Below are 22,916 nucleotides of genomic sequence, written 5' to 3'. Positions count from 1 at the left end.
TTCAAAGTCTTCTCCTCCTGTTCACAATAAATCTAATGTTACTTCTGTAACAACGTTATGCGGTTTTATCATTTGATCACTTATGGCCCACACGTAGTGCGCGGTGAGTTGTGTGAGACGTAGTCCTTTGTACCGAATGTAATGTTTCATGTCAGTTTTTCTTCTACCTCTGCGATGGTCGTAAGTCCACGCGGGCCAGACTCTCTCATGTGTGTGCATGACGTGATAAATAACATGTGCGACTAACAAATTGCTAATGTTGTTTGAAAAGAAAAAGCCATGGTTTAGTAAGCAGCAATCAAGCAAATCTTTCTGTAAGGATCAGATGAGTGTACACCACGGTCGAGTGTTTTCCCCACCCACTCCGCCCTCCACCCTCTTTATGTCTAAATATGTACCGACGTGAATATTGCAGTATTGTGGTGTTACAGTGCTTCTAAATTATGTAATCTCAACCAGGAGAGTCACAGCACTTCCCTCAGAGCTCCCGAGGCGGAGGCTCACGCTGGAATAATGTAAAAAAAAAAAACACACGAGGCCAGGTGAGTGAGATGTGTGACAGCCATTAAAGAGGGGTAAATGGTAAAAGCAATTTTCGTTCCCATTCTCTTTGGTAATAGCCGTGGCGTTGTGGAATGTTGCATCACCTGCAGGTAACTGACTGACAAAAATAGATTTGAAATCTCATTATCTCCCCAAACTATGCGGGAGGAGCGGGTGAGTGTGTGAGAGGAGCCGAGCCGGAGAGAGAGAGAGTGTGTGTGTGTGTGTGTGTGTGTGTGTGTTCGCAAATGAGTGTGTTTCAGAGGGGAGAGAAGAGAGAGTGCTGGGGGGGGCACCCGCGCTTCCTCCCACCCCCGGGTGCCCTAATTGAGAGGAGGCTTTTGTTACATAAACAAGAGGTACACCTCAAGTTGGAAATTAAATATTTGGAGAGCAGCCTTTTGAAAGTGATATATATTCCAGTGGGTGAACGCCGGCGTCAAAGGGGTGCAGATGAAGAGGTGGTTATTGGCATGGAGAGGCTGCTCTCTGCGCCGGAGAGTCAATTCTCACCTCGCCTCTCCTTCACAACAATGAAACACACAACAGCCTCTAACGCTCTATTTCTGTGCACTCCGATTGGATCACGCCGCTGCCGATTGTTCTGCATCTCAATAGGCCCGTTAAAAGGCGGTATAATCGGCGAGTTCCCTGTTATATCGCCTCCTTTTTTCTCCATGTTGGGTGCTAAGCGCTCATTACTGCAGTTTTTTCGCTGCAGACATCTCAGGGATCAGACGGCGACGTCTGCTGCTCTGATGCCTTTTTCCTCCCCTTGAATTTTTGAAGTCTGACTCTCCGGGAGTGGCGCGCTTCTCGTATGTTCGGCTGTGTGCGGCTACTGCAAATTTTTGTCTCGGAAAACCGGAAAGTCTGACTCCCTCCCTGCAAGGGAAGAGTGCAAAAGGAGCGGCGAGGCAGAATTCCAAGTAGCTAACCCCTCATATCCAACGGATATTGTGAAGATGCGTTGATAAGATCTTGTAGGTACATGTTGTAAAAGTTGTTATATGCTTCATATCATACAGTCCGACAAATATCGAGATTTTTGTGGAGTGTGACAGTGAACCCGGAAGATCACTGTTATCACACAACCTCTAGAGGCCTTCGGGGAAGACTGAGGTCTCAGCTGCCGGAGAGACAAAGGACAAGTCCCTGACATTGATCGGCAGCGCCAGGCCGAGAGGATTCCTGTGATGATCAATGTGAGCGTACAGTGGTAGCCTCAAATTAGCATTTAGTTAGACACATTTGAATCCATTAAATTAAATCCACTTTTTCATTTCCCAGCCGGATTTTCCCGGGGCAGGCTTACAAAAGCATGCTTCATCAACATTATCTTCACAAATTGCCCCGAATGAAGGACGTCACAAGTAACGGTTTTGGTGTCCTTCAGATATTCCCGTACCTGCCGACAGATGCTGCAATTATTGAGAAACATTTTGAAGTTGAGCAGCTTCAGTTTGGGACGCGGGAACACCACACTGGCCCTCTGTCTGCATTGATCAGCCACACGCGAGCAAAAAAAAAAGAAAAGATAAACCCCTGTGCTTATGCATCGGCAAAACAGAACAGAACAATACCACTTAACAATAGCTGCCTCTGCCGATCCAGCTTCTCTCCGAAAAGCTTGTGCGCAGAGGGTAAATGGGAGCTGGGGAGTCTGGTTTGAATCGATAAAAGCCATCAAACACCTGAGGGGTCCCCCAATTTTCCCACAAACCACTCCACCCCCTGGGCAGTGTGGGGGGGGGGGGACAATGGCGGGGCATCAATACCCTGCAATTGGGAGAAGGTGGGGCAGGAGACAGTGAGCAAACCACACAAGTGGGTCACCTCTCCTCCCGACAGCAAATGGCCACACAATCGTTTGCATCAATTCCGTGCGGTGGGAGATGGAGGACAGGATGGGGAAGGGGTTCCATTAGGGGTGCACCGGTGTAGACGGTGGGCCGCCGGGGGATGAAGGAGGGGTGTGGAGGCTTTTAAAGCAGGTAGCGATGGAGACACAGAGGGATATAGGTGTTTTCAATTACCCACAAATTCAGAGCAATTTCCTCCTCTTTCTGACCACACCCCCCACTGCGAGGCTGATGGGCGTCCTGAACAAAGAGGCGTGGAGATTGCGCTTGTTTGACTGCAGGTTGGCGGGGAGGAGCAGGAGGAGGTCTGCTTTCATCCGTCTGTCTGCCTCGTTCAACCTTTCTCTGTCACCTTGCAGCTTTTGCTGGAGCCTTCTCTTTCTTTTCCCCCCGCAATGGGTAGGAACTTCAAAGTGCATTGCAACTTCTGTGTAGATGTTGATAAGCCACTTCCTGCAGAGCGAGAGATACTCTTATGCTGCCTTAAGATAACGGGGCAAACACACACACACACGCGCGCGCGCCGCATTGTTCCATTTCAGCCCAACGAGACCGGGGCGGTTTCCGCTTTGCAAAGGGGGTCGGATCTGCTCGGTGGTGATGCGCGCTCCACACCGCTGATCGCTGTCACCTTCAGTGAAAAACTCCCTCTGCAACTGCGGCGTGCAGTGTGTTCCTCTACTAGCACAGAGGGGCGGTTCGTAGAGCTTTGGGTTAACTTGCAGCAGATACTAGCTGTGTGTCAGACGCGCGGCGTCCCGGGGCAGATATGTACTGACAACAGTATCCACACCGTCCGCTGTGTCTCTGGTCAACTCTTGGATTCACTGTTGATAACGCACTCCTTCACTTTTTCCACTTACAGTAACCATGAAGAAAAGGGAAATGCTAGGATTCAACTGGAGGCTGAGGCTTATAAGCTGAAAGTAAAACAGAGCAATATTACAGAGCTGCAGCTGATTCATCAGATACTTGAAGCTGTTTTTTGCCTATCTGATAAATGTACTCTCTTGATTCTTGAACTTTTGGGTAATATCTTCATGGTTGAATGCAAAAGCGTCTGCAAAATGAATGTAATGTATTGAATGTACTATTTTTCCTTTATTTATTCATTAATCTCTTAGTATATAACATGAACAATAGTGCAGATTTTTTTTTAATCCTTTTTAATATTGCTTTCTTTGGCCAGTTGTCCAAAAGCAAAATATAATGAATTTACTTGAAGATGAGGGGGGAAAAATTTCACATTTGAGCTTGAAACTGTTTTTTTTTTTTTTGCATACTGATGATCAAACTGAATAAAAAGGATTCATTATCATAATTGCTGCCGACTCATTTTCTTTCACTCAGCAAATTGGCTCAGCCAATAACGAATGACAAAGCTGCCATGTACAGTGGGGGTCCAAAACAAGCCTTTACCCCCAGGCCCCCCCAGCAGGTTCGTCTGCCCTCGATATCGGGGGCCAATTATTCCTGAGCAAGTTTTTAGCCATGCTAGTGTAAGAGGAGATTCTATTTTTCCATCATTTTGGAAATGAGGACATCTCATTTGAAGAGAGGGAAGAATGTGAGAGGAGATTTACTTTTGGTATTTCTCCATTTTTCTTTTTTTAAGGGAATTGAGATGGTTTAATTACCTATAATCATACATGTAAACGGTGTTATGTTCTTTTATTGTTGAGATGTCCTGCGTTCTCTGGAGACATCGAAGGTACCTGAGTGACAAGAAGAAGTTTTCTCACACCCACAGCCCAAAACCGACATTCAGTTACTATAGGTAAGAGTGGGAGAATAATAACTCTTACAGTGGCATTATGGCTATAGGGATGGTGATGTGACTCGCCCCCGCCGTCAGCGGGTCTACCACTGAAATATCTCAACAAATATTGGTTTCCAGAGGATGAACCCTGAATGTTTTCACGCCACCATGACAAAATTGGATATACAGTGTATATATATATATATATATATATATATATATATATATATAATGGACAAATACCTAACATGATAAACTGATGGTGAACATCAGCATGTCAGTATCGCGTTCGCATTGATGCCACGTGGAAAAAAGTGCTCCGCGGGGCCGAGCGGCAGCAGTGGGTTGCAGCGCACGTTTCCGGCACATTCTTTGCCGACGCCACTGTACACACGTGAGAATCCTCCCTCGGCGGGAGACAGGAAGTCGCCCTGCTCGCAAACGCTGCCTCGTGAACATACGAGAGGCCCGATAGCAGCCCCTATCAACCAAGTCACTTCCCCTGCTCCGTGGATCAGCATCGAGGAACAACTAGGTGGCCATTTTACATCCTCTCCCTGATAGTGGGCTACATCTGAAGTTATGTTTGCGTACGTGTGCCTGCGTGCGTGTGTGTGTGTGTGTGTGTGTGTGAGAGAGAGAGAGAGAGAAGGGGGTAGGTTAGGGCTCTTTCTGGATGGTTAGCCTTATCTTCCCTCCCATGCACATTCACAATGTATTCCGCGCCAGATGGCCAGAGAACACAGGGCCACTAATGGTACCACTTGATCATGTCTGTGCTCTGCTATAAATCAGTATATTAACAACGAGCATAAATGCAAAACACGGGCCCGTTCGACTGATCCCCCCATGTGACGCGTAAGCCAGCTCATGAAAGGAGAAGTAACTCTTAGAGGACAACGTAGGTTTGGCCGCGCGCGCGGGTGCGAGTCCACGAAAGAGCCCTAATAGGCATTATCCATAATTTAAATACATTTGCTCCAATCTATTTAGAATGGCTCCTCGTGCTTTCCATTTACATACACTGTGTTCTTTAGTTTAAGGAGAGATAAGATTACTGCTGAACATGTGGGAAGAGTTAATTGCGATGCATATATGACTAAGTGCCTGCCACGGCTCAAGCCCCCCTCTCCCCAAAACACACACACACACACACACACACAATGGTAAATGGGAGGTTGTGTGTATCTAGTAAGACATTACTGCTCCCGTGTGGTGAAATACAAGTGTGACAACACTCACTTGTGTGCGTTTCTCCACACAGATAGTTACCACGGGCCAAGAAGGTTGTGGTTTCCCTTTTTGTTTCGTTTGTTAGTTAGTTAGTTGGTTAGTTAGTTAGTTTGTGAGCAATACTGAACAGATCTTCATGGGAGATGGGTCAAGAAAGAACCCATGAATTTGAGGAGACCGTGGCGGGGCTATGCGCTCCACCGAGTGACAATCTAGTTTTGGTTTCGTTCGTCCAGCTTTTGTGATGCCCTGTGTCGACATTTCTAAAAACGATGAACGTGAATGGCTCTTTCTTTTCTTTTTTTTTAACACATTATACCCTTCGATGAAGACTTCTTTTTTTTTCCGGTCCATGGATGGATGTTAATGAATGTGGTTCTGGTCCAACACGTCCTACAACTTGACAGGGAGTACGTGAGTTTGAAAGAGAAGTTGAGGGGGGGGCCGAGGCGTGCCCCGGTAGCTCACCTGGTCGAGTGGCCCGCCCGCATGCGGACTGAGTCCTCTGCTGCGGCCGTAGGTTTGGATCCCGTCTCGCTGCCTTTCGCTGCGCGCCTTTTTTCTCCGCGCCCGACTGTTCCGTCATCAAAAATGGCTCAAATGCCTAAAAACAAAATATGAGAAAGAAGAACAAGATGTGGGGCAGAGAAGGGCTGAATGCACGTACAATAAATTGTGCTCTCAAACAGGTCTCTCTATCGGCAGGCATTTTGAACTTGTCGTGGCAGTGGAAGCACATATGCTCCTAATAACATTAACATCGGCTCTGCTAATCGGTTGCGTCCCAGTAAACCACGACGGTGTGACAGCGGGTCAGCCTGTATAATGTATAGAACCGTAAACTGAAGCGGTTAAATGGACTCCAGCCATCATCCGTTTGACTATATCTAAACTTGTATAATCATTATTATTATTATTATTATGTAGAGTAAAGTGACTTTCCCCCTCTCGTCAATGGGAATAATATAATTAATCATTTCATATAAATGCGAGGTAAGACTACCAAAGTAAACTGCACTCAGTATAAAAGTCATTATATATATATATATATATGATATATTTATATATCAAAACAATTAAGTGAAATGAAAAAAGTCATCACAGAAAAGAAAAGCTTTCCCACTCCCTGTGAGATATCATATGTCACCCGTCACCCGTGAACCTATGTTCACTCATCCACTGTAACACTCTCACACACACACACACTGTGAAACTAACTTGTAGCTCCTCGGTCTGCGGATCCTGTGCTTTAACTCTTTATTTAGCCCCGCTGCTCGTGTCGGAATGGGGATGTGTGTCAGGAACAGCCATGGTTGTGCATGTTAGGTTGGAGATCAGTGTCAGTTTCCAACAAGGGCTCTATATTTAGTCTGGACGAGGGGACTGGGTGACCCAGTCGGACTGCAACACACACACAAACACACACACACACACACAGACACGCTCCTCCGGACCCCAGCGCTCTTTCACGTGTACTCCCCTCTTCTTCCTACACTAATGTGATTTTTCTTTTTCACATTTCAGTACCCCTCCAGCACCACGACAGACTAAGGTGAATGGCTATGCTGCATGGAAATAGAGCTGTCAACTGTGTACTAATGAGAATGCAGCTTGGTGAGTAGTGGAGTCGCTGTCAGGGTAGACCATGTTTCAGTCGGAGCAGACAGAGGCCAGACTGGGCCTGGACAGCCCTGATCCGCTGGTGAGAGAAGCTTTTCTAATGGTTCATGACTATATAGACTATGTAACCACAGGGGGGGCAGACGGGACCATGTGTCCCGCCCCTACGGCCTGCACCGCAGCCCTGCGCCACGCCGGGGACGAGCTCCTCAACCGCTTCCCCATCTTCTTCAGGCGCTGGCCTCGCGTCTTCCAGGATGTGACGGAGAGCAGCGCCTGCCCCATGCTCATGAGCATCCTGGACGAGCACTTCTTCCCCCCAGTCTCTGGGGGGCGGCGCAGGGACCTGGCCTGGAGCGCAGTGCTGTCCGTGTACGTGCTGGCTGGCCAGATGGCTCTGCATTGCCAAGAGCGGGGCATGCTGGCGGTCCTGCCCCAGCTGAAGGAGCGTGTGGGGGTCTACGTGGAAAGGGTCATCTGTCCTGCAATACGAGAGAAGGGAGGATGGGTGAGTGTTCACGAGTGAATATCTACATCTGCGGAGAGGATGGAAGAAGCCGAGTCTCCGAACATAGCAACGTGTATCTATGGGACTCTGCCCTCTCCGTGTTCCATGCATGGTCTGTGCCTCATGTTGGCATCCTGCTGCCTCTGAGGCAGGTACAGTGCAAACGGCAGACGTGCGATGACATGCATGTAATTACACTTTGATACTAAGTCCAGGTTAAAATGCTGCAATAAGGCCCCTATCATCTCATACTGTGCTTCAGATACATATTTCCAAACTAAGTTCCACTCAGTGAAACTGGGACCCGTGAAGATTCTGTGGCCTGAGACACTCACTCACTAATCCAGACTTGGAGGAATACAGTACGCACATCAACATCCTCTTTCAAACAAGATGCCGTTTCAAATGTTGCCTACCTACTTGTAGAGGATACTATAAAATGAAAGAAAAACAATTTACACAAGCTTCGAGCATCGTTTGATCCCATAGGTCTTGAGATGACACGCACCAAATTTGAAGTTGCTGGTGTAGAGTCGGAGGTAATGGCGGCTGCTGACTTTTTTTGGGGGTCTTGACATGACATATTTGCCTACCAAGTTTCGTTCATCTTCATCAAATTTAAAGCAGTGAGAAATGCGGCAGGCCCGTGCCCGAGACCCCTAGAATATCAAAATTTTCACCGGTTCTGATGCGTGTGCAAATTTGCGAGCAGGTCCGAGCACGTTTAGTGCCTCAAATTAGCATTTTGTTTGCCTAATTATAATAATAATAATTCCTTCGATTCCAAAAGGGTCCTTGCTCTGACTTTGTCAGTGGAGTTCGGGGCCCTAATATATATGCTTTCTCCATATCTCTCCTGAATAATATGAGAATGTTCTCTTACTGGTCCGAGGAAGAGAGGGGCCTCCGCCTCACAAATACTGTTTCACGTTTTATCCCTTTGTTTGGGACACATACCCCTATTGACAGGAGTAGCACCAAATTCCTGTACGTAAGCAGTCTCTGTTTGGCCCCCGCAGCTATGACACGGATTAATTTATGATACTGTGTGTGTGTGTGTGTGTGTGTTCTAATAGGAGTTTGCTAATAGATAGCCACCTTTCTTTTGAAAGCTGCCAGCTCACTGTTCATTAATTTATTTTGAAATAAATTTGTTCACTGGTCTGTAGATCAGCTGACAGATTCTCATGATGAGTCGCGATCGGCCGTCCTGAACCATTTAACGCCTTTTGTAAGGGTTGAGAGGGCCCTCAGAGAAACTATTTTTTTTTAAATACATAGTTCAGTCTCTCAACCAATGTATTCAGTCAATTTTTTATTTATGTTATGACACTAAATACTTAGAAAACACGAAGTGAACTCCGTTCACTCCCGTGGACCATTTTTTTTCCCCAGCAATGGCGGATCATGGAGCCTCTCGACAGTTCCCGGAAGTGAGCGGCAGCGCATTAGAGTAGCAGCAGAAGGAGTCAATGAGTCTGTGTTGCACTTATGAAGACGTTTAAATTATCAGATTGTATATTATCAGCACATCTGAATCATAAATCCACATGCGCCTTAAAGCATTTTAGAAGAAAATAATTGTACTTTTAAAAAAACATATCGACTAACTACATAGAGTAACTACATAGGCATGACTGTCTGCTATATTGTAAATCGATACATTTATCGACTACCAATTACCCAAAAAAAATCGCAGTTCTGTCGAAGTGCGCGCCAAGAACTTCCGGGAACTGTCTGCACGAGTCACGTGACGTGCGAGCATTTTGGACTTCCGTTGTCGCTACTCGCCCTCTCAACGGCTCTGGCCCATTGGCACTTCACGCTGTGGGGGGATGTTTAATTCCATTTGAATTACTTACCGTCCTCTCTTCTGTCTGACAGGGGGGCTTTGTGTCACGCTTCGGACAGAAGCAGTACCTGGAGGACCACGTGAAGAGAGTGTGCCGCTGGACGCTGCTGGCGTTGGCCACGAGCATCCTCGCCTACCTGCTGTGGAAGAGAATGGCTTAGCCAACACTGCCACCTACTGGCCACAGCCGGAAAGTGTCTGCAGGGGCACGAGTGTCTTTTGATTCTTTAAAAAACTTTGAAAAGCACAATTCATTAGTTACTTAAGTGAAAATGTCATATCCCAGACTCATTACACGTACGCTGAAATATTTCAAGAATTATTTTTTCCTACAGCTAAAAAAAAGATCGTTCAAAAAAAGATTTCCAATACAGAAATGCCATCTCTAGGCTGCGGTCATCCCCGTTGCTTGTTCCACATTTTCCTACCACACTTTTCCCCCACAGCACTCTGTGAACAAGCCATGACCTTCCGTGACCTCCACTCCTTGTGGAGGTCGTCTACGATCATCTTCAGGACCACTGACAAGTCAGTGGTGTTCCCCATGATTGTGCTTGCATATAACAGAACTAGACCAAGATAACGCAGTATTTGTACTGTGTGAATAGTGCAACTCAAACTTGAACATGTTCGATATTTTTTGAGCTGTAGGCCATGATTGTCAAAATTAGAAAATGCTTGAAACATTCTAGTTTTTTGAGTCTAGGACATATTACATTTTCCCTTTCTAAAATATCTGATAAAAAACATTGACCTTTTAAAGCTGCAGTTACATACTGGCACCAGTCACTTACAGCATATTTAAAGCTGATGATAACAGATGTACAAAACTGATGTATGGCGCATTTAAGCCAATTCAACGGTCACATGGTGACGAATACTGAGCGAATGTTTACACATTAGTACATGGACTTTTTGATCCAGTATTACACTTTCATCCCATGTCAGCTGTGCAGTCGATGTGCAGTTGTTGAGGATTATAGAACAGACTGGCCCAGGTCCACAAAGATGTTAGCTGCATTTAAATTTAATATATAGGTCATCATTTTAACTGGCTGCCTGTTTTCAACTAAGCACAGTATGAACTCATGAAGTGTATATGTCATGTCTGAGCAGTAGTTATTAAACAAGTTATACCACCAACTTCATGTAGTTTACAGCATTGGCTAAAATAAAAGCCTCCTTGTCTACCATAATGCTAACATGTACATGAAGTCATTATCATGATAATAATAACCAGAGGCAAAAATTTGAATATGCAGAAGGACTTTATTTACACTTCAACATTTACACTTGGAACATTTGAATATGGAACGTGAAGTCTGATGGACTGTAAGGTGACCTTGGGTGCCATGAAAGGCGGCATTAAATTAAAGGTGGTAGTATTATTATTAATTGGAACGTAACGTTACACCTTGAGCATGGCAAGCTTTAGGCAAGCTCTTCCTCGCCCTCTTCCTCAAACTCTCCCTCCTCCTCAGCAGTGGCGTCCTGGTACTGCTGGTACTCGGAGACCAGGTCGTTCATGTTGCTCTCCGCCTCGGTGAACTCCATCTCGTCCATGCCCTCGCCGGTGTACCAGTGGAGGAAGGCCTTGCGGCGGAACATGGCGGTGAACTGCTCGGAGATACGCTTGAACAGCTCCTGGATGGCGGTGCTGTTTCCAATGAAGGTGGCGGCCATCTTGAGGCCACGGGGAGGAATGTCGCAGACGGCGGTCTTCACGTTGTTGGGGATCCATTCCACAAAGTAGCTGCTGTTCTTGTTCTGCACATTCATCATCTGCTCATCAACCTCCTTCATGGACATGCGTCCACGGAAGATGGCGGCCACCGTCAGGTAGCGGCCGTGGCGTGGATCGCAGGCGGCCATCATGTTCTTTGAATCAAACATCTGCTGGGTGAGCTCTGGCACAGTGAGGGACCTGTACTGCTGGCTGCCTCTGCTTGTGAGAGGAGCGAAGCCTGGCATGAAGAAGTGCAGACGGGGGAATGGCACCATGTTGACAGCCAGCTTGCGCAGGTCGGCGTTGAGCTGCCCGGGGAACCTGAGGCAGGTGGTGACACCGCTCATGGTGACGGACACCAAGTGGTTGAGGTCACCGTACGAGGGGGTCGTGAGTTTGAGGGTGCGGAAACAGATGTCGTACAGCGCCTCGTTGTCGATGCAAAAGGTCTCGTCTGTGTTTTCTACGAGCTGGTGGACTGACAGTGTGGCATTGTAGGGCTCAACAACCGTGTCTGATACTTTTGGGGAAGGTACCACGCTGAAGGTGTTCATGATGCGGTCGGGGTATTCTTCACGGATCTTGCTGATGAGCAGGGTTCCCATGCCGGAGCCGGTACCACCACCCAGGGAGTGGGTGAGCTGGAAGCCCTGTAGGCAGTCGCAGTTCTCTGCCTCCTTCCTCACAACATCCATGACAGAGTCCACCAGCTCGGCACCCTCAGTGTAGTGACCCTTGGCCCAGTTGTTACCAGCACCACTCTGGCCTGTAAGGCAAGAATTCAGATTCAGATCCACAGAACTCAGGGTGCATTATGAGTGGCGATTTAAAGTATCTCAACCGTTAAAAATGTTAAACTTACCAAACACAAAGTTGTCTGGTCTGAAGATCTGGCCAAAAGGCCCAGACCTCACAGAGTCCATGGTGCCGGGCTCCAGATCGACCAGCACAGCACGGGGCACGTATTTACCACCTACAAACATAGGGAGAAAGAAAATGTAAAGCTTCACAAAACTGTGCTATTAATATGGATTAACATTTAAGCTGAATTTAACTTACCTGAGGCTTCATTGTAGTAGACGTTGATCCTGTCAAGCTGCAGGTCACTGTCACCATGGTATGAACCGGTTGGGTCAATTCCGTGTTCATCACTGATGACCTCCCAGAACTGTCAAGACAAAAAGAATACACAGCTTTGTTAGCTCTGAAGAAAACAAACTAGACTCAGGAACATGCATTCATTAATCAGTCTGTTTATTTTTATGCTCATTCTATTTTAATTACCATCTAGATAATGCATTCCTTTATTCATCTAACAACAGGGATAAGTATCAATGGAGTAAGTGAACAAATTCAGCTCGATTTGGCACCATACTGCCTTCTCTGATCCCCTATTGGCTGCGACTCATTCATTACCATAAAACCGTGGAACCACGTTTTATTCAAATACATATACCGCTTGTATGACATTACAGGATTCAGACGCTTTGATTTAGTGTAACCGACAACCCCCGCTTCCCTTTTTCACATTGAGCTTCGGTTACATGAAGAACAAATGGGTTTCTTCGACATTTTGCCATTTCATCCCCCTAGATTTTAAATCAGTCTCTAAAATGTTTCGTTTGAAAATCGACAATGGATGGAATGGATGCGACTTCAACAGAAATGTTACAACATTCCGGGGAAGAAAAAAAAGTCAAATAGTTTTTTTTTAATTTGTCCATTGGCACATCCCACCAGACCAGGGATGCGACGGTTAATTTTAATTATCGATTAATCTGCCGATTATTTTCTCGGTTTAATTGTTTGGTCGATAAAATGGTGAAAAACGTTGATCGTGTTTCCCAAGACGATGTTAAGTTTCTGTCCACACACCAAAAGATCGTTAGTTTACTGTCCTAGAGGCGCAAAGGAAAAACTGAAAATATTCACATTGAAGAAGCTGAAATCACACTTTTTTTTACAACCTAAACCTATTATCAAAATAGTTGTCGATCAATTTAGTCGTCGATTACTGGTCGATTAGCTGTGGCAGCTCTGACCCGGCCGGCGCACCGTGTGCAGCCGCTCCGTCGTCACGTGGCCAATGGCGGCTCAGCGCTGCGAGCGGGGAGGGAGAGTTGGCCACGCCCACTGCACCGGACAGGCTCCGACACAGCCCGAGTCACTACGCACACGCATCTCTCCTCATCCCCAAAAAATAATAATTAAAATATGCTGGTTGTCACGAACGATCGCGCAGTTTTATTCAGATTTTATTTTGTAACGAAACTGTCTCGCGTTGAGACTCATTGCGGTTTCCGAATTCCCCGGAGGAGCGTCGCAGAAAAACTTCCCCGCGGTCTGTAACGACTTCCTCTGAAAAAAAAAAAAAAAAAATGGAAGAAAAAGAAAATCAGATCACACGGCGAATGAAGATCGATCACGATATGAATCGATCGTACGAGGGCACCGTGATCTACATCGCGGGGTGGGGTTTTTGTTTTTTTCCCCAATGGGACGCGTATCGGGGCACAAAGCAAACCGGCCTACCGGGGCGGAAAATTAGGGATGGGTCGGTGGGTCGGTCGGTGGGTCGCGCGACGCCCAGTGTCGCAGCGCGCCTCGAGTTTTATCAACCGACGGAGCCTCGTTTGAAAGAAAAAAAAACAATCCGAAGTTTACAATCGTGTGCTCGACACACCTCAACTTCTGCACAGGGAGCAGATCCACCGCTGCTTTCATTATTTCTCCCATTTGAAGTCGCACATTCGCGTCTTCTACATTCGACGTCGCGCACACCGTTCAACGATGACGCGGAATAGAATGAGAATTAAAATAGATTACGACGCAGTGAAAACTAGTAACTTGTCGGTGTCATGACGATGTGGCCCACACGCCGCCCCCCCCCCCCCCCGTCCTTCGACGAATAAAGGATTATCTCGTCTTATTTAGGAGGGTGAATAAAACACACCGGTTTTGATGTATAAAGAGAAGAACCCCAGAATACGACATATTCAAATAAGATATTTTAAAAGCGAAGGTAGAAAACATCGGAATGACGCAGTTGTTTTTCGGCGGCCGCCAGGTGGCGTAGGGGATAAGTGTCAAAAGCTTCGCAGCAGCAAACCGCACCGAACCAGCTCGGGTCGAGAAGCGTCGGTCGGCACATCCCCGAAGAAAACGCAGTGTTTTCCACATTAAATTATTCAGCTTAGCAGTAAAATACACAGTTGGTTTTACTTTACCTTGGCGCCAATCTGGTTTCCGCACTGACCGGCCTGGAGATGCACAATTTCCCTCATTTTTTCGCTGGAGCTCGACTAGACTTCTACGGACAATTGAGAATTTTTTTTAAATCCGCGCACAAACTGCAGTCAGCAACCTCTTTATACTAACACCGACCCCGCCCTCCGCTGCGCAGCTCGACTGCCCATTTGCTGACGCTCGCACGGATTTCTTCCAGACACAAACTTCGACCAATCAAATGTTCGAATACTTAACTGCCATTGGTCCGACGAGCCTGTCAGTCACATTCATCCCGAACGTGTGACTGGCTAATCTGCAGACGTTGCTCAACTTTTTTTCTTTTATTTGAAACTTTATTGTCCCAGAACAAGATAGACAATGGGCGATAAACAGAAGATAACAAGATCAAAATGAATCAATGACATTGCAAGATTATAATAATATAGCAGGTAACAATACTTAATCATGTGTCTCCATATATAGATTAAATTCTATCATCAAATTGTTGGAGATTGGGAAGGATTTATGAACAGTGCCATGGGGTAGAACTATGAATGTATGCTGATTACACTGTTGTATTAGCCTGGCGTTGCCTGACTAAAAGAGAAGAGAGAAATCAATTTTGAAGCTGACATGTAACCAATGTAGAGACTTTAAAATGGGTGTAATAATGTGTGCTCTCTCTCTGGTCTTGGTCATCACGCGTGCGGCTGCAATTTGGAGTAGTTGGAATTGACCTCAATTCTTTTTCGGTGGACCACAAGGTAGAGCATTGTTGCAATAATGAATTCTGCAGTTAATAAAAGCATGCATTGGAGTCTCTGTATTGGCCTGCGAGACAAACGGTCGCACCCTGGCAATGTTTTTTAAGATGATAACAACCAGCCTTTGTTATGTTTTTTTATGTGTGGTTCAAACCTAAAATCAGAGTCAATGATAACTCCAAGATGTTTGACTTGTCTACTGGGGTTAAGACTAAGTGCCTGCAGTTTTGTACTGAATTTGTCTATCTGGGCTTCAGTACCGATAGCTAAAACTTCACTTTTGTTCTGGTTGAGCTGAAGAAAATTCTCTGCCATCCAGGACTTGATATCTAAAAAAAAAGGTTAAAGAGGGCATCTATAGGCCCTGAGGCACGATACTGTTGGGGTTACAAATAACTCAATATGTCTGAGGTCCTGGTAACAGCCCATCTAACATAAGACTGGATTCCTTGTACTGTCTACCATGTGAACAGTCCTCCCGTAGGCCACATGAGTCTGACAGAATGACTCAGGACTCAGTGGATGTTCTCTTTGGTCTCAGTCATTTTTGTTTCTCTGCAGACTTTTGCCTTTGTGCAAACAAAATGATCAATTATTCATTGGCCTCTTTCTTCGGGAGGATGAGTGCATCCATGGTTTGTGGTGAAAGCTTTCAGTGGACTGGGCGGAGATTTTACTGTTTGACGCTTTTTAGGAATATGGTACCTTGTGACGAAGCACCACCCACAGTGTGCTTACGGTACAGCGGCACGCAGTAGCTGTGAAGCCCTGTTGGAACCAGTGCTGCTTCCAGTGACTCAGCATCTCTCTCGCCACTGCAGCATCCAGCGCTCAGCCTCCAGCAGCCAGATCGATACGACAACGAGGGCACAGCTGCTGCTGCATAGACACGCCCCCACCAACCCTGCTCAGTGGTTATAATGCTGTAAGAAGATTTCCTGTGATGCCACACATGTTATTTCATCACCAAACATCCACTTGGGAAAACAATAATTTACCGTCTGTCTGACAGGGAGGAGATCTGATAGACAATAGCATAGTCATAGCATTTGAATATATCCATCATGTAATTGCTGAAATATAAAGATGTGGAAGTTTGGCTCTGAGAAGCTGTAATTCCCAAATATAAGCATTAGTGGACATTACATTTACCAATTGCTGGATTTTAAGACTGAATACTTGTGTTAAAAACAGCATCAAGTGAAATATCAGTGATTTGTGATAATAAAGCAACAGACTCCAAATCTGACATTGACTTTTTGAACTATTAAAAAGCTGAGTCATATATTAAGAATTTACTTTTTTCATTGTGGGAAGAAAATGCCGCTGCTGATTGACTGTCATATCCTTTGAAATGTGAATGTCCACATATTTAAGACATTGCTTTACAGGGAAATTAAACACACAAGTTTTTCTTCAGCCTCTTATAAAGATAAAACTTCACTTTGGTTGATTGGATTAAGCTTAAGACCTTATGCTTTTGATAATTTCGTCAGTGACACGTAATGCTCACCCTGCACACAGGGCTGAATTTTTAACTCCCTCCCGTGACAGTAAATTCTGCCAGTAAGTGACCCGTGCACATGGGACCTACACTTGCAAATTCATCAGTAAAATCATCGGGCGTAGGCAAAGGTGGTGGATAAGAGTCCTCGACAACAGAGAGCAGGCTATTGTCATGACTTTGCAGCTATTAACTGCTGTAAATGCCAATCAAATATCCACAATTCCCTCCATAGCAGAACAAATCAGGAAGTATTAAAGGCCATTGTGTGTTTTATGTAACTGTGTATTTACTATGTAACCGATAGAATTTAGACATTTACTGCAGAATCATTATGGATGACACAAACTGCATATACAGAGACACATGACTTAAGGATCAACTCAGGAGGAAGACACTTCTCCATAGATTTGACTGATGTGTTCGCTTGTTGAAAACCGCTAGTCTGCTGTTTGTGTACATTTCACTAGATTTTCTGCCCCAATGAATGATAATCATTCACGTGTCCCCCATGGATGTGGCTCATGCCTCCCCAGGGGCACCACTGGGGTAAACAGTGAGCTGTAAGAAGAAGCCATGATGTCCTGCAGCATACAGGTTCTGATTTGAATTCAAAGTCCATAGCTTGTGCAGAATAAATACAAATAGACACACACTTGTGTCTATGTTTTGAGGACAATAGTGCACCAGCTGGGCGGATGCTCATTTAGTGTGCAACTGGTCGTGTTATAGATATTACAGGGGAAGCGCTGCCAGGCTGGAACAGGTGTGAGACAGGAGCAGCCGGGCTCATGTACAGTATGTCTGCTGGGAGAAGCACTGATACCACTCTGATATCAGGTTACTACATACCACACAAACAATATATATTTGTGAGGACCAAACATCCTTGGTAATTTTTTTTTTTATTTGAATAAATGATAGGTTTCCGTGTTTTGATTTTGCATTTTAATCAAACCAGTCAGGGGAAATAAAGCACTGACTAGTTTTAACTAAGCACAGTATAAACTAGTGTAGTGTGTAGATCATCTGTCTGAGTGGCAGTAGATAATAAACTGTTATGCCACCAACTTCATGTCGTCTACAGCATTTGCTCAAATAAAAGCAAGGTACATGAATACGGAGTCATTATCATGATGTACTGTTTTATTATAACGAGAGGCAAATTTCATTTACACTAACATTGGACAATTACACTTGGAACATTTGAAAATGGAAGGTGAATTGACACTTTATTAATGCTTCATTTCTTTTATTGTGTTTTTTTATTACTGAATTGGATGACTGTAAGGTGACATTAAATAAAAGGTAGTATTATTTTTACTTGGAACATAACGTTACACCTTGTGCATGGCAAGCTTTAGGCAAGCTCTTCCTCGCCCTCTTCCTCAAACTCTCCCTCCTCCTCAGCAGTGGCGTCCTGGTACTGCTGGTACTCGGAGACCAGGTCGTTCATGTTGCTCTCCGCCTCGGTGAACTCCATCTCGTCCATGCCCTCGCCGGTGTACCAGTGGAGGAAGGCCTTGCGGCGGAACATGGCGGTGAACTGCTCGGAGATACGCTTGAACAGCTCCTGGATGGCAGTGCTGTTTCCAATGAAGGTGGCGGCCATCTTGAGGCCACGGGGAGGAATGTCGCAGACGGCGGTCTTCACGTTGTTGGGGATCCATTCCACGAAGTAGCTGCTGTTCTTGTTCTGCACGTTCAGCATCTGCTCATCAACCTCCTTCATGGACATGCGTCCACGGAAGATGGCGGCCACCGTCAGGTAGCGGCCGTGGCGTGGATCGCAGGCGGCCATCATGTTCTTTGAATCGAACATCTGCTGGGTGAGCTCTGGCACAGTGAGGGACCTGTACTGCTGGCTGCCTCTGCTTGTGAGAGGAGCGAAGCCTGGCATGAAGAAGTGCAGACGGGGGAATGGCACCATGTTGACAGCCAGCTTGCGCAGGTCGGCGTTGAGCTGCCCGGGGAACCTGAGGCAGGTGGTGACACCGCTCATGGTAGCAGAAACCAAGTGGTTGAGGTCACCGTACGAGGGGGTCGTGAGTTTGAGGGTGCGGAAGCAGATGTCGTACAGCGCCTCGTTGTCGATGCAAAAGGTCTCGTCTGTGTTTTCTACGAGCTGGTGGACTGACAGTGTGGCATTGTAGGGCTCAACAACCGTGTCTGATACTTTTGGGGAAGGCACCACGCTGAAGGTGTTCATGATGCGGTCGGGATATTCTTCACGGATCTTGCTGATGAGCAGGGTTCCCATGCCGGAGCCGGTACCACCACCCAGGGAGTGGGTGAGCTGGAAGCCCTGTAGGCAGTCGCAGTTCTCTGCCTCCTTCCTCACAACATCCATGACGGAGTCCACCAGCTCGGCACCCTCAGTGTAGTGACCCTTGGCCCAGTTGTTACCAGCACCACTCTGGCCTGTAAGGCAAGAATTCAGATTCAGATCCACAGAACTCAGGGTGGATTATGAGTGGCGATTTAAAGTATCTCAACCGTTAAAAATGTTAAACTTACCAAACACAAAGTTGTCTGGTCTGAAGATCTGGCCAAAAGGCCCAGACCTCACAGAGTCCATGGTGCCTGGCTCCAGATCGACCAGCACAGCACGGGGCACGTATTTACCACCTACAAACATAGGGAGAAAGAAAATGTAAAGCTTCACAAAACTGTGCTATTAATATGGATTAACATTTAAGCTGAATTTAACTTACCTGAGGCTTCATTGTAGTAGACGTTGATCCTGTCAAGCTGCAGGTCACTGTCACCATGGTATGAACCGGTTGGGTCAATTCCATGTTCATCACTGATGACCTCCCAGAACTGTCAGACAAAAAGAATACACAGCTTTGTTAGCTGGAACATGCATTCATTAATCAGTCAGTTTTATTTTGCTGCTTTGGAGGTTTTATGCTCATTCTGTTTAATATATACGACCAAGATAAGATATTCGTTTGTATGACATTACAGGATTTAGACGCTTTGATGTCAAGTAACTGACAACTGCAAGCCTGGATTATCCGTTTATAGAATCGGGGCGAGTGCCCAGGGCACCAGCCAATGGGGGGGGGGGGCACCAAATGATTAAGACAATGAGACCAGTGCCTAATTAAACAAGGCGCCGCTCCCCCTTCATGCCGAAGCCAGTTAGTCAATATTGTCAGAGGATGAAGCGTAACGATCCTTCACGAGGAGAGAGTGACGAGAGAGATCTGCGGGAACAGCAGTCAGGTGAACGTGTGTTCTCTCCTCTCCGAGTCTGATGTCAGGAAATAACTACAGTGTTGCGTTGATGTGCTCGTTTGCAGAGCATCTCAGCGCCGGGTGGGGGAGGGGAATGAAAGGACAGTATTTCTGAGTTAAGTGTGTGTCAAAGAATAAAGTGCTTTATCCTGAGTCTGAACTGTGCGTGTGCGTTCTGCCGAGGGAACGACACGTGTTACAGTTTATAAATGGCGGCTATGAAAAGATGACGACATCATGCGTACAGGAAATGAAACCCGCAATTTCAGGCAGCAAACTCTGAGGAGCAGTCCAGACAATTTATAGACGTGATTGCTCTCCTCATTGGCGCACATGATTTTAAAACGAGCTAATGCGAGATGGAAAGCTACTGATTGAGATTGACTAATGATCAACCATTGAGTTATAAACGTCGAATAGCAGGGAGGGTATACTGCAGGGCAATATGGATGCACATCACTCAGCAAATTATTATTCAGACCAAGCCATACACAAATAGTGCTTTGCATTTGAAATGTGTTTTAGGAAATCTGGGCTAGCCAGTTTGAATGGGCCTGATAACATTTATAATTAATAAATATTATCTATAATTTACAGTTGCTATGCTTAAATTTGTCAGAAGAGGAGATGCTTGATCGTCAGAAAATATGGTTTGCTTATACCTTATTCTGTTCTGTATAGATGGATTCTTAGACCGACAGAGGCCGCAAACGTTTTAAAGGGGAAGGATGATCGTAGTGGGAGGCGTAGCCAGACTGACACTCAAATACGTATTAGTCTGGGACCTCTCGGTTCATTTGCGATTTCCAAGAGGCGTTACCGACAGACGCAGACGTGACCACGTCTGTAGAGCGAAGATGTCTGTGACGATGATTCCACAATGTCTGGGAACCAGTGCTGCCGTTTTTGTGGGAGAAACTTGAAGAGATCGGGTTCTTTTAGTCAATGCTCGTTCCTCGGCGGCAGCCTTGGTCGCTAACAAAAGCCGCTTCCGTCCTCGTCGTGGTAAAAACCCCGCCCATTATCAGATTATCAGTTGCGATTGGACCGGCAAGTTTTCTGCCAGGGGCAAATCCACTTCCCAGCGGAGGGGATCCAGACCGTATTCTGGGCAGGGCAAATTGAAATGAGCTCCCAGAATTCGTCTGGGTCCCAGGGTAGGGAGCACTGGGGTGTCAGGTGTAACTGTGTGGCAATGGCAAAGGCTTTACATGGCGCATGAGTCAGGTATAGGAGGGATCCCTTGGCAGAATTGTGCTTGTCATATTTTCTATAATATAGGTATCATTTACTGGAAAAAATGCAAAGAAAGAATTGTAATCTTTTGCAATTCAGTTGCACATATATATGGGTGCATGACATGCTGCACTGGGATTTGAGTTGCATTGAGATTTGAGCATCAGTGCGTCAGGGCTCGTCTGGCACTTGTCACGTTTTGGTAGGGTCATCATTTTTTTTTTTCTGTAGTGTGTGTGGTAAGCCTGTACTTTAGCTTGTAAATATATGGTGTTCCTGCAATATATCAATTCACTATTTTACATTTAAAGTCAGTTGGGGGGGGGGGGGGGGGGGGGGCTTTAAGAGTGGCCACCCCGGGGCACCCTAGGTCGTTAATCCGGACCTGCGTATTCGTCCATTTAGTCATTTTAAACCTATAGTGACGTCAACCAGATTTTTTAAATCGGTCTCTTAAAACGTGTGTTTTAATCAACAATGGATGCAAAGGATGATTTTAAATATTTATTTTTTAAACATTCAGTAAAAAAAATGAGTTCAATATCTTTTTGTCATTTGTCCATTCTTCGGTGACAGACGAAGAGACAAGAGGCAGTGGTTGAGAAAAATGGAGCGTTCAGGGAACAGTGTGTTCAGTGGGACACATCGATTCCCAGGGTGTGGTTTTTTTCTGGGACGCGTCTGGGAACAAAGCACCGGCTCCCGGACCAGAACACGACACATCTAATCCACACACACACATCTCAATGTAATACTTGGGTTGACATGATAACGTTTAATAGAATGATATTTAGAAAAAAATAATGAAGAACGGCCTTGAGAACGGCGCAGTGGAAACTGATAACCTATTGTTCTGATGACGACACGGTCCGTCTTATTTAGGAGGGTGAAGAAAACACACACGACTGATGTAAATGGAGCGAAAACAGGAATACAATATATTCAAATACATCTTTAAAAATCTATGTTGAGAAACATCGGAATGACGCAGTTGGTTTAGGATTTTTTTTTGTCACCACCAGGTGGCGCAGGGGATAAGCGTCCAAAGCTTCGCAGCACCAAAACCGCACATCCCGAAAGAAAATACACTGTTTCGCCATTAAATGATTCTGTTTAGTGCTAAAAGACAAAAATGAGTTTCACTGACCTTGGCACCGATCTGGTTTCCGCACTGGCCGGCCTGGAGATGCACGATTTCCCTCATTTTCTTGCTGGAGGTGGACTCGACTTCAACAGACACTTGCACAGAGACTGCAGTCAGCTCCCTCTTTATACTACCGCTGAACCCGCCCCTTTACTGCGCAGCTCGACTGTCTGTTGGCTGACATCAGTACGGACACAAATTTTGACCAATCAAACGTTCAAACACTTAACCGCCATTGGTCCAGCCAGCCTGTCAGTCACAATCATCTCAGACGTGTGACTGGCTGAAATCTGTAGACGTTGCTCATCTTCTTCAGATGGACAATAGACAATCGGATATAGACAGAAGATAACCAGAGCAAAAATGAATGTCAATAAATCATAAATCAATACATTATATGAATTCAATTCTATCATAAGATTGATAAAGATTGGGAAGGATTTAGAAAATGTTTCCTTATGAATGTGAAATGTACCAATTATGACGATAAGATAAGATAAAATAAGATTATCCTTTTTCCAACACAGTGGAAAGCAGAATGTAAAAAAAGCACTAGATATGTACACAATATAAATTATGAAATATAAATGCTATATACAGAGCAGTAACAATAATTGCACACAGAGAATAAGTATTGCACAGTTGGTAGTTGCACTCATTTGAAATGAAATGAATATTGCACTTTTAAGTGTTC

The 22,916-nt window shown here is 45.6% G+C and overlaps 3 protein-coding genes across 7 annotated transcripts; 1 reads left to right on the top strand and 2 right to left on the bottom strand.

Moving 5' to 3' along the window:
- Positions 1-5,419: 5,419 nt before the first annotated feature.
- On the top strand, positions 5,420-10,520 carry bcl2l16 (BCL2 like 16). 5 transcript variants are annotated; one of them, XM_035640024.2, is made up of 4 exons: positions 5,420-5,807; positions 6,922-7,011; positions 7,152-7,525; positions 9,410-10,520. In XM_035640024.2, the coding sequence occupies exons 2-4, from the start codon at positions 6,954-6,956 to the stop codon at positions 9,536-9,538; spliced, it is 561 nt and encodes a 186-aa protein (XP_035495917.1). In that variant the 5' UTR covers positions 5,420-5,807; positions 6,922-6,953; the 3' UTR covers positions 9,539-10,520. The 5 variants fall into 5 exon arrangements, with proteins under 5 accessions (XP_035495917.1, XP_035495916.1, XP_035495913.1 ...); XM_035640023.2 differs by having other exon boundaries at positions 5,420-5,811; XM_035640020.2 differs by having other exon boundaries at positions 5,426-5,807; positions 6,922-7,525.
- A 106-nt stretch (positions 10,521-10,626) lies between these two features.
- Positions 10,627-14,486, bottom strand: LOC118313984 (tubulin beta-1 chain). Its single transcript, XM_035640018.2, has 4 exons — positions 14,331-14,486; positions 12,163-12,271; positions 11,966-12,076; positions 10,627-11,869 (listed from the first exon to the last, which is right to left on the bottom strand). Exons 1-4 carry the CDS (start codon positions 14,385-14,387, stop codon positions 10,809-10,811), a joined length of 1,338 nt encoding a protein of 445 aa, XP_035495911.1. The 5' UTR covers positions 14,388-14,486; the 3' UTR covers positions 10,627-10,808.
- Positions 14,487-17,730: 3,244 nt separating this feature from the next.
- LOC118314085 (tubulin beta-1 chain) lies at positions 17,731-22,362 on the bottom strand. The gene is made up of 4 exons (XM_035640220.2): positions 22,226-22,362; positions 19,314-19,422; positions 19,117-19,227; positions 17,731-19,020 (listed from the first exon to the last, which is right to left on the bottom strand). Exons 1-4 carry the CDS (start codon positions 22,280-22,282, stop codon positions 17,960-17,962), a joined length of 1,338 nt encoding a protein of 445 aa, XP_035496113.1. The 5' UTR covers positions 22,283-22,362; the 3' UTR covers positions 17,731-17,959.
- Between the last annotated feature and the right edge of the window lie 554 nt (positions 22,363-22,916).

This window comes from Scophthalmus maximus, chromosome 3 (genome assembly GCF_022379125.1).
Source record: "Scophthalmus maximus strain ysfricsl-2021 chromosome 3, ASM2237912v1, whole genome shotgun sequence".
Taxonomy (NCBI): Eukaryota; Metazoa; Chordata; class Actinopteri; order Pleuronectiformes; family Scophthalmidae; genus Scophthalmus; species Scophthalmus maximus.
The sequence above is the reverse complement of the archived record's forward strand: the minus strand, read 5'-3'. Positions and strand labels throughout refer to the sequence as shown.